At 48.2% G+C, this 15107-nt stretch overlaps 1 protein-coding gene across 3 annotated transcripts in view; it reads right to left on the reverse strand.

The window, feature by feature from the left end:
• The window catches only part of NCKAP5L (NCK associated protein 5 like), a 35578-nt gene extending 20871 nt beyond the window's left edge, over positions 1-14707 (reverse strand). For 2 of the 3 annotated variants that reach the window (XM_012761821.3, XM_012761763.2), the window contains exon 1: positions 14552-14706. Coding sequence is in view for 1 of the 3 variants with exons in the window: in XM_012761757.3 (XP_012617211.1) it covers positions 14552-14602 (51 nt within the window). In the remaining 2 variants the exon portion in view is untranslated. Of the gene's footprint in view, positions 1-14551 lie in introns of all 3 variants that reach the window. The other variant, XM_012761757.3, reaches the window with a different exon arrangement.
• Positions 14708-15107: the final 400 nt, after the last annotated feature.

Genomic DNA, 15107 nt, shown 5'->3' on the forward strand with positions numbered 1-15107 from the left:
AGACAGAGTCTCACTTTGTTGCTCAGGTTAGAGTGAGTGCTGTGGCGTCAGCCTGGCTCACAGCAACCTCAAACTCCTGGGCTCGAGCAATCCTGCTGCCTCAGCCTCCCAAGTAGCTGGGACTACAGGCATGTGCCACCATGCCCGGCTAATTTTTTCTAAATATATATTTTAGTTGGTCAATTAGTTTCTATTTTTAGTAGAGGCAGGGTCTTGCTCAGGCTGGTTTTGAACTCCTGACCTTGAGCGATCCGCACGCCTTGGCCTCCCAGAGTGCTAGTATTACAGGCATGAGCCCGGCCTATAATTTGTATTACTTTTGATTGTCATATTGTTATTGTTCCCAGCCCCCGAATATTACTGATTCGAGATTGGTCGAATCTGCAATGTAGAACCTGTGGATACAGAGGGCCAACTGTACAACTTTTTGTATACATGTTATGTTTTCATTTCTTTTGAGTATATACTTAGTAGTGGAATTGCTGGGTTATATAATAACACTAGGTTTAACCGTTTGAAGAACTGCCAGATTGTTTTCTAGAGCAGCTGTACCATTTTACAATCCCACCGGCATGTATGGAGGGTTCCAATTTCTCTGCGTCTTCCACATCGTACTTGTTATTATCGGACTTTCTGACTCTGGCCACCCTAGTAAGTGTGAAGTGGTATTTCATTGTGGTTTGGATCTGTATTTCCCTGATGACTAATGATATTGAGTATCTTTTCATGTGCTTATTGGCCATTTGTACATCATCCTTGGAGAAATGTCTATGCAAATTCTTTGCTCATTTTAAATTGGGTTGTCTTTTTTTTTTTTGAGACAGAGTCTTGCTTTGTTGCCCAGGCTAGAGTGAGTGCCATGGCGTCCTGGGCTCAAGCGATCCTGCTGCCTCAGCCTCCCGAGTAGCTAGGACTACAGGCATGCGCCACCATGCCCGGCCAATTTTTTTTTTATATATATATTAGTTGGCCAATTAATTTGTTTCTATTTTTAGTAAAGACAGGGTCTCGCTCTTGCTCAGGCTGGTTTCAAATTCCTGACCTCGAGCAACTCACCTGCCTTGGCTTCCCAGAGTGCTAGGATTATAGGTGTGAGCCATCTCACGCCCGGCTGGGTTATTTGTCTTTTATTATCCAGCTGTGAGAATTCTTTACCTATTCTGATATAAGTCTCTATTGTATATATGATTTGCAAATATTTTTTCCCAGTCTCTGGGTGGTCTTTTCACTTTCTTGAGGGTGACCATTTCCTCCTGGACTTTTCCTTTGCCTAGTACACTTCCCCACTCTTCCCACCTCTTCTTCTCTGTGCATATGTGTTACTTTATGTATATATAATACTTAGGGGAAAAAAAGACATAGTAGCACATTCTTCTCACTGTTCTACATCTTTCTTTAGCAGAACAATTTTTAGAAAATGAAACCACAAACTATTTGGATCTTACCAGTTTTTCTACCAATATTCTATTCCAAGATCCAATCCAGGATCCCACATTGTAATTAGTCATCAGGTCTCCTTAGTATCCTACAATTCATGACAGTCCCTCAATCTTTCCTTGTCTTTCACAATCTCGACCCTTTTGAAGGGAACTGATCAGCATTTTGGAGAATGTCCTCCAGTTTGGGTTTGACGTTTTCACTGATTAGACTGAGGTTATTATAATTTTGAGGATGAATACCACACAAGTGATGTGCCTTTCTCAGTGCATTACATCCAGGGATATACATGGTGCCAAGAAGTCTGATAGGTGGGGCATAGTAGCTGACACCTGTAATCCCAGCACTTTGGGAGGCTGAGGTGGGAGGACTGCTTAAGGCCAAGAGCTTGAGACTAATCTGAGCAACACAGCAAGACTCTGATGTTACAAAAAACAGAAAAAATAAGCCAGGCATGGTGGCATGTGCCTGTAAGTCCAGTTACCTGCGAGGCTGAGGAGGGAGGATCACCTGAGCCCAAGAGTTCAAAGCTACAGTGAACTATGACTGCCACTGCATTCCAACCTGGGGTGACAGAGTGAGACCCTGTCTCAGAAAAAAGAAAGAAAGAAATCTTATAACTGGTGATGCTTTAACTTTGATCACTTGGTAAATTTCTCCACCATAAAGTTACTATTTTTTCCTTTAGTAATTAATAAATGTTTGGGGGAGCAATACTTTGATACTATGTAAATATTCTGTTTCTCCTTAAAATTTTAGCCACCATCAGTGGATCTTGTTTACAGCAGTCACTATGGTGTTCTCATTATAAGTTCCAATTTTTCTTTCCCTCTACATTTATTTATTTATTTATTTATTGAGACAGAGTCTCACTTTGTTGCCCAGGCTAGAGTGAGCGCCATGGCATCAGCCTAGCTCATGGCAACCTCAAACTCCTGGGCTCAAGCAATCTTGTTCTCAAATAGTCCTCTTTGAGGAGGAGGGGACCTCTTATGCTCTGTTAGAAGGGGAGATCCATGAGGAGGGCCATGCCTGTATTTCTGTACTGCCCACACCTTCTGCCAGTGCAGTGGACCACTCCTGCCAACTAGGTCCTGAAACACTCCAGCCCCAGCAGGGATTGGTGATCTCCTTTCATTCTAGCCAGAAAAGACTAGAAAGGAGAGACAAGTAAGAACATACAATGGACTCATTAGGTTCCCTAAATAACCCTAACTATTCCCTACCCAAATGGCTCAAAGGGCCCATATGATAAAATAATACAGAGAGGTGAGGAAGGGACATTTTCAGATTTGTCCCTGATGCTGATATGACCTTTTTGAAGCTCTCAACCCACTCCCAGGCCTCAGGGACTCTCTATGGCAAACAGAACTAACCTATTCATTCCACAGACATTTCTGGATAGATAAAACTCAGTATGAGGTAAAATTCTGGGTATTGGGGAGGGGGCGCAATTCAGAGATAGGTCAGCTCTTCTTGGGTTTCTTGGAGCTTTTAGTCTAGGAGGGGACATAAGATATGTAAGTATAAAAATCGGTAGTGTTTCTATACCTTAACACCGAACTATCCAAAAAAGAAATTAAGAAAATGATCTCATTTATGATAGCTACAAAACAATAAAATACTCAGGAATAAATTTAACCAAAGAGGTGAAGGATCTCTGTACTGAAAACTATAAAATAGTGATGAAAGAAATTGAAGAAGACACAAACAAATGGAAAGATATTCTACATTTATGGATTGGAAGAATATGGTTAAAATGTTCATACTAACCAAAGCAATCTACAGATTCAATGCAATCCCTATCAAAATACCAATGACATTTTTCACAGAATTAGGAAAAAAATCCTAAAATTCATGTGGAACTGTAAAAGATTCTGAATAGCCAAAGTAATCCTGAGCAAAGAGAACAAACCTAGAGGTATCATGCTACCTGATTTGAAAAATCTACTACACAGCTATAGTAGTCAAAATACTGGCATAAAAAAGACATTAGACCAATGGAGCAGAATAGAGAGCCCAGAAATAAATCCACACATTTACAGCTAATTGATCTCAGGCAAAGATGCCAAGAACACATAATAGGGAAAGGATAGTCTCTTTAATAATCAGTGTTAGGAAAACTAGATATTCACATGTAGAAGCATGAGATTAGATACTCAGCTCATACCAACTACAAAAATCAACTCAAAATAGATTAAAAACTTAAACTTGACCTGTAAAAATACTAGACGAAAATACAGGGAAAAGGCTCCATGACATTGGTGTGGGCAATAATTTTTTTGGATATGACCCTAAAAGCATGGGCAACAAAACCAAAAATAGACAAATGGGATTACATCAAACTAAAAAGCTTCTACACAGCTGAGGGGACAGAGTACAGAGAATCTACAGAATGGGAGAAAATAATTTTCAAACCACACATCTGATAGGGGTTAATATCCAAAATGTATAAGGAACTCAAACAACCCAACAGCAAGAAAACAACCTGATTTTTAAAAAAGGACAAAGAGGTCAGGCGTGGTGGCTCACACCTGTAATCCTAGCTCTCTGGGAGGCCAAGGCGGGAGGATCACTTGAGCTCAGGAGTTCCGGACCAGCCTGAGCTAGAGCAAGACCCTGTCTCTACTAAAAACAGAAAAAGTTAACTGGGTGGGGTGGCATGCGCCAGTTGTCCTAGCTACTCAGGAGGCTTAGGTCACTTGAGCCCAGGAGTTTGAGGTTGCAATGAGCTAGGCTGACACCACTGCACTCTACCCTGGGCAACAGAGCAAGACTCTGTCTCAAAAAAAAAGTAAGATTTAAAAAAAAAAAGGACAAAGAACTTGAATAGACATTTCTTAAAAGAAGACATACAAATGGCCAATAGGTACATTAAAAATGTATCACTAAGTATCAGGGAAATGCAAATTTAAACCACAATTGGATATCACCTCACATCTGTCAGAATGGCTCTTATCGAAAGAGACAAAAGATGCAAAACACTGGCAAGGATGTAGAAAAAGGGAACCTTTGTATACTGTTGGTGGGAATGTAAATTTATAGTCATTATGGAAAATAGTATAGAGGTTCCACAAAAAATTAAAAATAGAACTACCATATGATCTAGCAATCTCGATACTGGGTATATATCCAAAGGAAATGAAATCAGTATGTTAAAGAGATCTGCACTCCCATGTTCATTACAGCATTATTCACAATAACCAAGATATAGAATCAACCTCAGCATCCATTAACAGATGAGTGGATAAAGAAAATGTGCTATATATGCATAATGGAATACTATTTTCCCTTAAGAAGAAGAAAATCCTATCATTTGGGACACAGATGAACCTGGAGGATATTATGTTAAGTGAAATAAGCTGGGCACAGATTACATGATCTCACATGTGGAATCTAAAAAGAGTCAAACTCATAGAAGCTGAGAGTAGAATGGTGGTCACCATAGGCTACAGTTGGGGTGAGGGACGTTAGTCAAAGAATACAAAATTCCAGCTGGACAGCAGGAATAAATTCGAGATCTATTGCACATCATGGTGACTACATTAACAAAGTTGTACTTGCATACTTGGCAAGGGAATAGATTTTTTTTTTTTTTTTTTTTTTTTTTTTTTTTGAGACAGAGTCTCGCTTTGTTGCCCAGGCTAGAGTGAGTGCCGTGGCGTCAGCCTAGCTCACAGCAACCTCAAACTCCTGGGCTCAAGCAATCCTGCTGCCTCAGCCTCCCGAGTAGCTGGGACTACAGGCATGCGCCACCATGCTCGGCTAATTTTATATATATATTAGTTGGCCAATTAATTTCTTTCTATTTATAGTAGAGACGGGGTCTCGCTCTTGCTCAGGCTGGTTTCGAACTCCTGACCTCGAGCAATCCGCCCGCCTCAGCCTCCCAGAGTGCTAGGATTACAGGCGTGAGCCACCGCGCCCGGCTAAGGGAATAGATTTTAAGTGTTTTCTTTTTTTTTTTTTTTGAGACAGAGTCTCGCTTTGTTGCCCAGGCTAGAGTGAGTGCCGTGGCGTCAGCCTAGCTCACAGCAACCTCAAACTCCTGGGCTCAAGTGATCCTTCTGCCTCAGCCTCCCGGGTAGCTGGGACTACAGGCATGCGCCACCATGCCCGGCTAATTTTTTATATATATATATCAGTTGGCCAATTAATTTCTTTCTATTTATAGTTAGAGACGGGGTCTCGCTCTTGCTCAGGCTGGTTTTGAACTCCTGACCTTGAGCAATCCGCCCACCTCGGCCTCCCAAGAGCTAGGATTACAGGCGTGAGCCACAGCGCCCGGCCTGATTTTAAGTGTTTTCAATTGGCAAGGGAATAGATTTTAAGTGTTTTCAATACAAAAAAAAAAAAAAAGATACGTATATGAGGTAATGCATGTAAATTAGCTTGATTTAGCCATCCCACAATATATGTATGTATCAAAACATATTTTACACCATAAATATATACAATTTTTATCTGTCAATTTAAAAAAAGGCATGCAGATAAATAGCTGTACTGTAAAGGTAGTTTTATAAAGAAGTCTTTTGGAAAACTTTAAAAATCAGGAGAAAAATATTAAGCTGGAACTGGAATAGTTTTTCAGAATTTGAGGCATCAAGTAAACTGAGCCCTTAAAGACAAGTAGAGTTTAGATACAACACAAAGGGAAGGGGGGGGTCATTTTAGGCAGAAGGAAGGGGCATAAACAGAGGTAAGGAGGCAGAAGCCTCTGGGCGTGTATGGAAACAGAATGACTCACTGCAGCTAGATCTGAGGGCATTTGAAGGTGAGTGTTTCCTGCTCCCCTGGCCCATGCCAGTAACTAACTCCTCTCCTATCCCCTGGCTGAATAAGGGAGTCAGCATCTTTTCAACAACCTGGGCGTAACCAGAGACATATGCTGGGTCCCTTAGGAGGCACCGAGGCAGAGAGGCTCCCGGAGAATGGTGGAGGAATAGCAGAGCCGACCACTGGAACATCAGCTACCTGCTCTCAGGTCTAAGATAAAGAGGGCCCAGGAGGCTGCGCCTACAGGCCCAGGAGAGCGGGGCAGATATGCTCTCAGTCCCCAGTGCTCTCTCCCAAACTTCACATCCTGGCTTCTTTCCATGAAAGGAACAGGCTTTGGCTAGCCAGATGCCCTATGCACCCAGGCAGACCCCGAGCTGACCAAGTGGGCGCCGTCCAGTTGGACTCAGAGCTTCCAGCTCTGCTCTTAGAGGAGAAAGCAGCTCTGGTTCACCTACAAGCGCCCACTGGACTCTACTCTTATTTGTGCCCACAAATGGGAGTCGGGCTTTCTGGATTCTGGTCAAACTGCCTGACCCTAGGTAAAGCCTAGAAACCCCCTGAGCCTCAGTTTTCTCATCTGTAAAATGAAGATGAGCCCTCTGACTCCTCTCTCCCTGCAGGACATAGACGAGAAGGACGCTATCATGTCTAGAGAAGGACTGCAGCTGAGGAGACAGGTCCCGTTGTGAGGGTAGGGGTTGGGGAAGGAGCTCAGCAGGGCCTTGAGGGATAAACTGCTGGCTTTGATGCTGCCTTTCTCCAACAAGGCCTGCAGTCTTCCCAGGAAAGCAGTGGGGGAGGAGAGAGGAAGGGACAGCAAAGCCAAGAGTTTTAGCCTTCTTCTAGCCCAGGGGACAGGAAGTGATGTGCTGTCTACAGAGGAAGTGAGAAGCAGACACCCCCCCAACTTCCCCTCAGCCTATAGTGGAAAGAAAGGCTCCAGCTTCAGGAGCCTGCAGGCCCAGAGCAGGGAAATAGAAGGCAATATGGTGGGGGTGTGGAAGGAGGCCTTATCAGCACCATCTGGCAGAGAAGGGGGTCTCTCATCTTGGACACAATAAAACCCAAGGGGCCCAGGACATCCCACAGACTAGGGGGGTGGGGGAGAAGAGAAGTCACCAAAGCCAATATGAGAAAGCCAGCATTCCAGGTCTCGTGGTACCACACCGCAGTTCTGGCCTGACTCCTGCTCCCAGCACGAGTGCCATGCCGTGCGCCTCTACACGGGCCTCCCTGCAACACATGCACACACAAGGTGGGGCAGGTCCTCTGAGCACTAGCTCTTATAGCACGTGTCCTTCCTATGTAGCCCTTATCACAGCTATAAATCTGTAACTGTTTAATTACTCAATTAATGTGGACTTTTTTGATCACCACTGTATTCCTAGAGACTAGCACAGCACCTGGCACATGGTAAACTCTAAATAATCTCCTGGAGGAATGAACAGGTTGGTCATAGCTTGAGAACTCCTCAGAGGCTCCTTTGGCCTAAATCCTGGCATCTGAATGAAGTTCAGGATATAAAAGTAAACAAACCCTGATCATGGTTTGGGATTAACTGGGGGATCCTGGGATGGGTAGTAAAGGCCAGTGTTATGTTCTAAATGTTCGTGTCCTTCCAAAATACATATATTGGAATTCTAACCCCCAAGGTGATGGTATGAGGAGGTGGGGCCTTTGGGAGGTAAATAAGTCTCGGGAGTGGACCCTCATGAATCGGATTAGTGCCCTTACAAAAGAGGCCCAAGAGAGACCCCTCACCCCTCCCACCATGTGAGGACACAGTGAGAAGTCTCTGTCAATGAGCCAGAAAGTAGGCCCTCTCCAGACACCCAATCTGCCGACACTTTAATCTTGGACTTCCCAATCTCTAGAACTACGAGACATACATTTCTGTTGTTTATAAGCTGCTCGGTCTATGGTATTTTGTTATAGTCCAAACAGACTTAGGACAACCAGAGAGGAACTGTGACAGAGGTGGCAGGAGGAATCCATGTACACCAGATATTGCCAACAGGAGATAAATAAAGACAGTATATGCTACACACTATCTTTTGGGTAAGAAGAAAAAAAAGAATATATATTTGTATTTGTTTGATTTTGTGTAAAGAAACTCTTGAGGGATACAACTAATAAATGATTATCTATGGGGGGAGAAGGAGATGGAGGTGGGAGTGAGGTTTCTCAATGTATGCCTTTTTATATCATCTCGATTTTTGAACCACATAAAAACATCTAGTGAAAAAATAAAACTTTGAAAAATGTTAGAAGGAAATGAACCACTCAAACAGGTGATTTCTAAAGCTCCTCCCAGCTATGGCCATCCACCTTCTTCCTGTATCAGGAGGTAGGGACCAGGCCACTGGGACAAGGGAGCAGGTTAGGCAGTCTGGCCAGAGGAATGTGGGGACTCTAAGCAAGATATATCAATGCCTTCACTCCCTTTCTTTTCTTTTCTTTTCTTTTTTCTTTCTTTTTTTTTTGAGACACGGTCTCACTCTGTTGCCAGGGCTAGAGTGCTGTGGCATCAGCCTAGCTCACAGCAACTTCAAACTCCTGGGCTCAAGCGATCCTCCTGCCTCAGCCTCCCAAGAAGCTGGGACTACAGGCATGCACCACCATGCCTGGCTAATTTTTTCTATACATTTTTAGTTGTCCAGCTAATTTCTTGCTATTTTTAGTAGAGATGGGGTCTCGCTCTTGCTCAGGCTGGTCTCAAACTCCTGAGCTCAAACAATCCGCCCACCTCAGCCTCCCGTAGTGCTACGATTATAGGCGTGAGCCACCGCGCCTGGTCTTCACTCCCTTTCTTCACCAGAAAGTTTACCAGAAAGGGCTAGGAGAGAGACCTTCTTAGTGATTAGAGATGGTAGCACCACTATGCAGAAGTTGGTTAGGACCACTTACATCTGGGTAAGAGCTGGTTCATTCTAGATCCCTAGGAAGGCAGGCAAAGTCTAGTCAAGAACAGAGGCAGAGGCCGGATGCAGTGGCTCACGCCTGTAATCCTAGCACTCTGGGAGGCCAAAGCAGGAAGATCGCTCAAGATCAGGAGTTCGAAACCAGTCTGAGCAAGAGGGAGACCCCATCTCTACTAAAAATAGAAAGAAATTAATTGGCCAACTAAAAATATATAGAAAAAATTAGCCGGGCATGGTGGCGCATGCCTGTAGTCCCAGCTTCTTGGGAGGCTGAGGCAGGAGGATTGCTTGAGCCCAGGAGTTTGAGGTTGCTGTGAGCTAGGCTGATGCCACAGCACTCTAGCCCTGGCAAAAGTGAGACTCTGTTAAAAAAAAAAAAAAAAAAAAAAAGAACAGAGGCAGAGGCAAAAGGTTGGGCAAGGGGAGAGTTTGGAGGAGGTGGGAATAAGGTGGGGTAAAGGACTCATAAGATGCCTGGGGCTGCTGCAGGCAGGTTCTGGGGGTGTCTCAACAGATCCTTGCACAGAGGGCCAATTATAGGCCCCACATCAAGCCAGCTGGGGGTGAGGTGAATCAGGCCCTGGGAACCGCAACTGCTAAGAGCCCCAAGGCCGCACCCCAGGAGTTCCATGGCCCCTCACAGCCCTGCCTAGGAAAACCTTTATCATTCCCCTACCCAAAGTGTCTAGGGGCAGGAGCTGAACTACATTAGTGTTAACTGCAAGCAGGTACTTCCAGCAGCACCTACCACTCAAGCCCTGCAGGCGACAGCAGGAGCAGCAGAATGGGGTCTTTTCTTCTTTTAAAATATTTATACATTTTTTTAAAAAGCTTAGTGAGTATTGGAGAACTACCAGAGCTAAAGGACCAGCATAAATTTCAGGGTGCTGTGCCTGACTGAGTTCTTTTCAGCAGCTGCTGGGTTTTTTAGAAATCAGTAATAACAGCAATGATAATTCACCTTAATAACAGCCTGGCTTCCTCAGGCCTCTTTCATGTGCGTAAGTCCCAGAGCTGGGAAAACGGTAATTATCGAGCAGGTGCCACACCCCAACGATGATGTATTACTAATCCACGAACACTGGCTGGGAAACTGAGGCCCAGGGAGAAGAACTTCCCCTCACACAGAGCTCAGGATATAGGTGCTGAGGGCCACTAGGCAGTGGGGGACTAGAGGAGCCTCTCCACACCTGCTGTGTTTTGGGAAGATGCTGAAGAGAGGGGCACTCATTCCAGAGTCATCCAGACCTGGGTTTGGGGAGAAGATGAAGAAAGCCTCCATATATGTGTCCCCAGCCCCCTCCCAGGCTGCAGCAGAGTCTAGTGAATAGCCCTGGCTGGGAGTCAGGGCCTCTGTTCCTAAGCCCACGCACCACCCTCCCAGAGTATCGCAGGGCAGGCTGACAGCTGCCTTAAGCATCTCTGCCATCACTACCACAGGGTAAGCGAGGGCTTGGCCCTCTGGACAGTCACATGCCACTGGAGCAGTCCACAAAGTGGGAATGGGGGGCACCTTGCAGCCAGGTGGGTGGATCAGATCAAGAACAGGTCAAAGTAGTAAGGAGACTAGACTGCTCCTTGGGGACTCAAGCCCATCTCTGTAGCCCCCTTCCATCCTTGGCACTGATCCTAAAATAATGAGAGCAAGGCCTGTCTGGTCAGTGCTATAGAAACCTTCAGAGGAGGCCAAACTGGCCTATACCCTCCAAGAGGGTAAGGGAGGGTGGGCAAAGTGTCACAGGAGACCAACCGCAGCTCCACTGTGGCCATGGAGGGAAGGGTAAAGATGAACCCACTGCATACACCACATCCATGCACAGCCTACCACATGCCTGCTACTGTAACAGATGCTGGAAACAGACAAAATCTTAGCTCCAGGGAAACCATTAGGGCCAAACCAGGCAGCAACCAATGACCTGTCCTCCAAGGCTCCACATAGTGTCTGGGGGAAAATATTAAGGGTCTTGTTCTAAAGGATTTGAAGTTGTTTTTCTTCAGCATGTTAGAAAGCTGACCAGAGCCCCTGGAGGGCCCTGGGATAACACTTTAACCCTCCAGGGCCCAGCTCTCTGCAATCTCAAATTTAAGAACTAGCCCTCTCTGCTTTTAAATTCAGCCAGGCTCCCTCATGCATAAAAAACTAAAGCAGAATGGTACCATGTAAAACTCCAGACCCGAGTCAGGAGTCCTGCCTCTGACACTCACCACTGTATGAATCACTTCCCCCTCTGGACTTTAGTTTCCCCATTTTTAACACAAGGGCGTTAGACTAGACTGTCTCCAGGATTCCCTTCCAGCCTATGGCACTGTGTTGTTTTGATGTGGTGGCAGATCCCAGATTGATTTACATAAATTTGCATGTTCAATCAGAAACCCCAAACTCCAAGTATAGAAAATCCAATCAGTCCATTAATGCAGTCAGACTGGGGCTGGAGGAGCCTGCCAGGTCCGGGTGAGGGTTGTCAGAGGAGAAGGTAGAAGTGGTGGGGAACTGGTGGAGGGGCTGAGGGAAGTGGGAGCAAGAAAGGGCATTTGTTCTGAGATGCAGCTCTGGTGACCCAGTACTGAGGGGGCCAGGGACCCCACTTCAGCTGTCAGGCAAGGGTCCTTTCTCTTCCTGCTTCTATCAGGGCCTCTGGCTGGCCAGCCTCAGAGCCACACCCCAAGAGGGAGCAGCAGCCTCTGCCTAGTAACAGCTGCATCCTTCACTCTTACAGGGACTCCACCATTAACCACTTTCTGGAAAACTGACCTCCCCAGGAGCTTCCATTATCCATTCCAAGGGCTCACAGCAGTGAGAAAGATTTCCTTGGGTCTAACCTATATACTTCCTGCTGCAGCTTCACTCTCATAGGCAGCAGGGTCCAGGGCAGAGGGCTTCCAGGCCCAGGAGAGCCAGCAGAAGGGAAAAAAAGCAATGCTGGAGAATGTGCCCCATATCCAACCAAACCCAAGGCCTCTTTAACTACCACCTCTCCTTCCACATTCCCCTTCACCTGGGAGACCAAGGATGAAAACAAACAAAAACGTGAAGGCCTTTGGCTCTTGGGCTAGAGAGCAAGTCCCAACCTGGAGAGCCAGACTCCTGAGAAAGCTCTACCCTCAGGAGGAAAGGGGGCTGGGAAAGGTGGGGTGTGGGCAGTTTTTCTTTGCTGCTGCTGCTGCTGCTGTCTCCGAGCCTAGGAACCTGGCTGGGCTGGGTGAGGGCAGCAGGGAAGATTCCTCAGCCCCTTGCTTGGGAGCTAGGGGTGTGACAGCAGAGGTGAGGTAGGTAGGGCCAAGGGGTGGGATGGGCAACAGCACTGGGGCCTTCCTTGCCTTCTTCCCATAAGAGGGCGGCTGAGTGTGCTTGCTGTGTTCCCTGGCCCAGATCCTAAAACAAGTCCTAACAGCTGAGACGTAAACTGTCTCCTGGGAATCTGCTTAACCCGTTGGCCCTTGGCTGCCTCCTCCTCTCTCAGCCCCTCCCCAAAGGACCTACTCAAAGACTAGTGGGGCTGGGATGTCTCATCAGAGGCCTTGATGGGTGGGCCAAACCCAAGCCAGCAGGAGTTCATATCCCAAGGCCCCAGGGGTGTGAAGGACAGTGACTACTCAGGCAGAATAAGGGAATCTGCTTTCTGCACCCAAAGCTCTAATCCCAAGTAACCGTGATGTAGAACCACATCACCCAACACTCTAGCTCTCTAAATTGAGCTATCCTGCCAGAAGACCTTTCTTCCCTCTAGATTCACACATCAGTGGAACCATTCAATGTCAAAAAGTAGGAGAGAATGTTAGAGCTTTTTAGTCCAACTGCTGAGTTTTCATGATGGGGGAAACTGAACCCAGAGAGGCAAACTTGGCCAAGGTCTCACAGCAAGATAGGAATAGCGGGGTCCATAGCAGCTTGGTCCCCATACACATAGGGTTTTGCCTGCCTATCATGAAGAGCTTTCTTCCCTGCAGCCCAGGATGCCTGCCTCTCCAGGTTCTCACTCTCTCTGAAGGCCAGAGCTGGAGTAATATGCTGGTGAGCTGAAGCCACCGCGTGCAAAGACCACAGATTTTGAAAACAAACTTGAACTATGTGGGAATATCTCCACAGACAAGAATACGCATGGTTTCCCTGGGGTGGGAAACCCACTAAGCCCAGGTTATTCTAAGAAGGTGGAGGACCAATTTGCAAAGTGCATTTTGTACGGCTCCCTTCCTGCCAGACAAGGGGTTTCAGAAAGCCAGCTGACATAATGTCTGCAAGAGAGGGTCTACAACAAGGCAATGGGCTAGATTCATTTTCCCCAAAAGTACTGACCACAAAATGGGTAGACACTGACCTCCTCTCTGCTGCCACCCAGGACCAACCACTCCTGTCCCAGGCCTCTGCCTCCAACCACTTCCTCTGGCTGACAAATGTACTTACGCAGGAGGGGGAGAAGTGGTAGGGAGGGATTGCCTCTACAGCCAGGGAGCCCCTCAGCCTAAGACCCCAGCAGGCCTTTAAGAAGCAGCAGCTGGACAGGCTGGGTGGGCTCGGCTGATCCAGCCCTGGGATGCCTGGAAAACCAGGCCTGCAGGAGGTGAGGGCCCTCTGTGCCCTTGGGGCAGTGCCAGGTCTGGAGACACCGCGGGGCCTTGGGCCAAGGATAAAGGAGAGGGGAGCTGGGGTCCGGACAGCCGCTTTCTTAGTCAGGCACAGATAAATTCTCTGCATTCTTTTGGCACCGCAGCCAGGACCCAAAGAGCCTTTTCTGCAGGCGCTGCCCAGTCCCTACTCCCTGCCCAACCCTTCTCCCACCATCAGCTTCTCTTTAGCGTGCAGCCCGCCAGGCGCCCTCCTCCTTTCCCGCAGCCCCTCAAAGCCTCAAAGGGTTGTTCTCGGAGACCCGGTCTTTCCGCCTCTCCCCGCCTCCCCCACGCCCTATCGCCCCAGGCCACGGGGACTGGACGGAGTGCAAAGAGGAGACCCAGGCTCGTCTCCGCGCCTGCGCTTTGGGGAGAGCTCCCCCCACTCCGCCCCGCTCAACAACCTGGCACCGCTAAGCGGCACCCGGACGGTGGGATGCGGGCGGGGTGGGGTGCGCAGGTGGGGCAAGGTCAGTGCTTTCAAAAAGGGAGGGTGAACGGCCCCCGGAACATCCCCCACTCCCGAAAGTTTCCCTTCCGGGGCCATGGAGTGTGCGCGAGGATGGCGCGGGGTGCGGGAGGGGGTGGGGTAGGGGTGGACAGAGTCGCAGCCGGACCCCCGGGGGAGACTGGGGAGGGAGGGAGGGGCAGGCAGCGAGGTCTGGGCTGGAAGCTGTGACGCCCCCTCCGACCCAAAGCTGCCACGAGAGCCTTGCCCTCCACACCTCGCACCCCCTGGCCTGGAGCTTACGGATTCCTCCCCACCCCCCCACGCCGCCCTTTAAATCCCAAGTAGGCCCAGAACTCACCGAAATCAGGTGTTGAGCTGGGCCAGGGCAGGCCGAATCCGCCGGGTCCATGGCCGCGACTCGGGGGCGGGGGGCAGAGAAAGGGGGGTGCCGGAGCCGCCTCTTGATGTCAAGGCTTTAAAAGGGCCAGTGAGCCCCGCCCCTCAGCTAGACCCCGCCTGCCTCCTCCCGCGCAGCCAATCCACGTCCACCCTGGGTGGGCGCCCCGCCCAGCCCGCTCCAGATGTTCCCAGGACGAGAGCTAAGTCTGCCTGGTCGGCGCGCGGCGCTTCCGCCCGGGTGGGAAGGACCTCCCCTCCCCCTTACAGAGAAACACTTTCCTCCAGTGGGGCTGGGCCTGGTAAACCTCCCCAGAGCCCGGGTAGGGACGCTGGGCTGGGCCGAGCGGGGGGTGGAATGGGGGCGTCTAGGGCAGAGAAAACTAAGTAGGTGCGCGCGGGCCCACGGACATGCGCATTTGCTTCTGTGAAGCTGGGCGTGCACGTGTATATGTGGCTGTGAGCGTCGGTGTTTGTAATTTACCTTCCTGCATGCGTGTTGGGTGTAAATACATGGG

Source organism: Microcebus murinus, chromosome 10 (assembly GCF_040939455.1).
Source record: "Microcebus murinus isolate Inina chromosome 10, M.murinus_Inina_mat1.0, whole genome shotgun sequence".
Lineage (NCBI taxonomy): Eukaryota > Metazoa > Chordata > Mammalia > Primates > Cheirogaleidae > Microcebus > Microcebus murinus.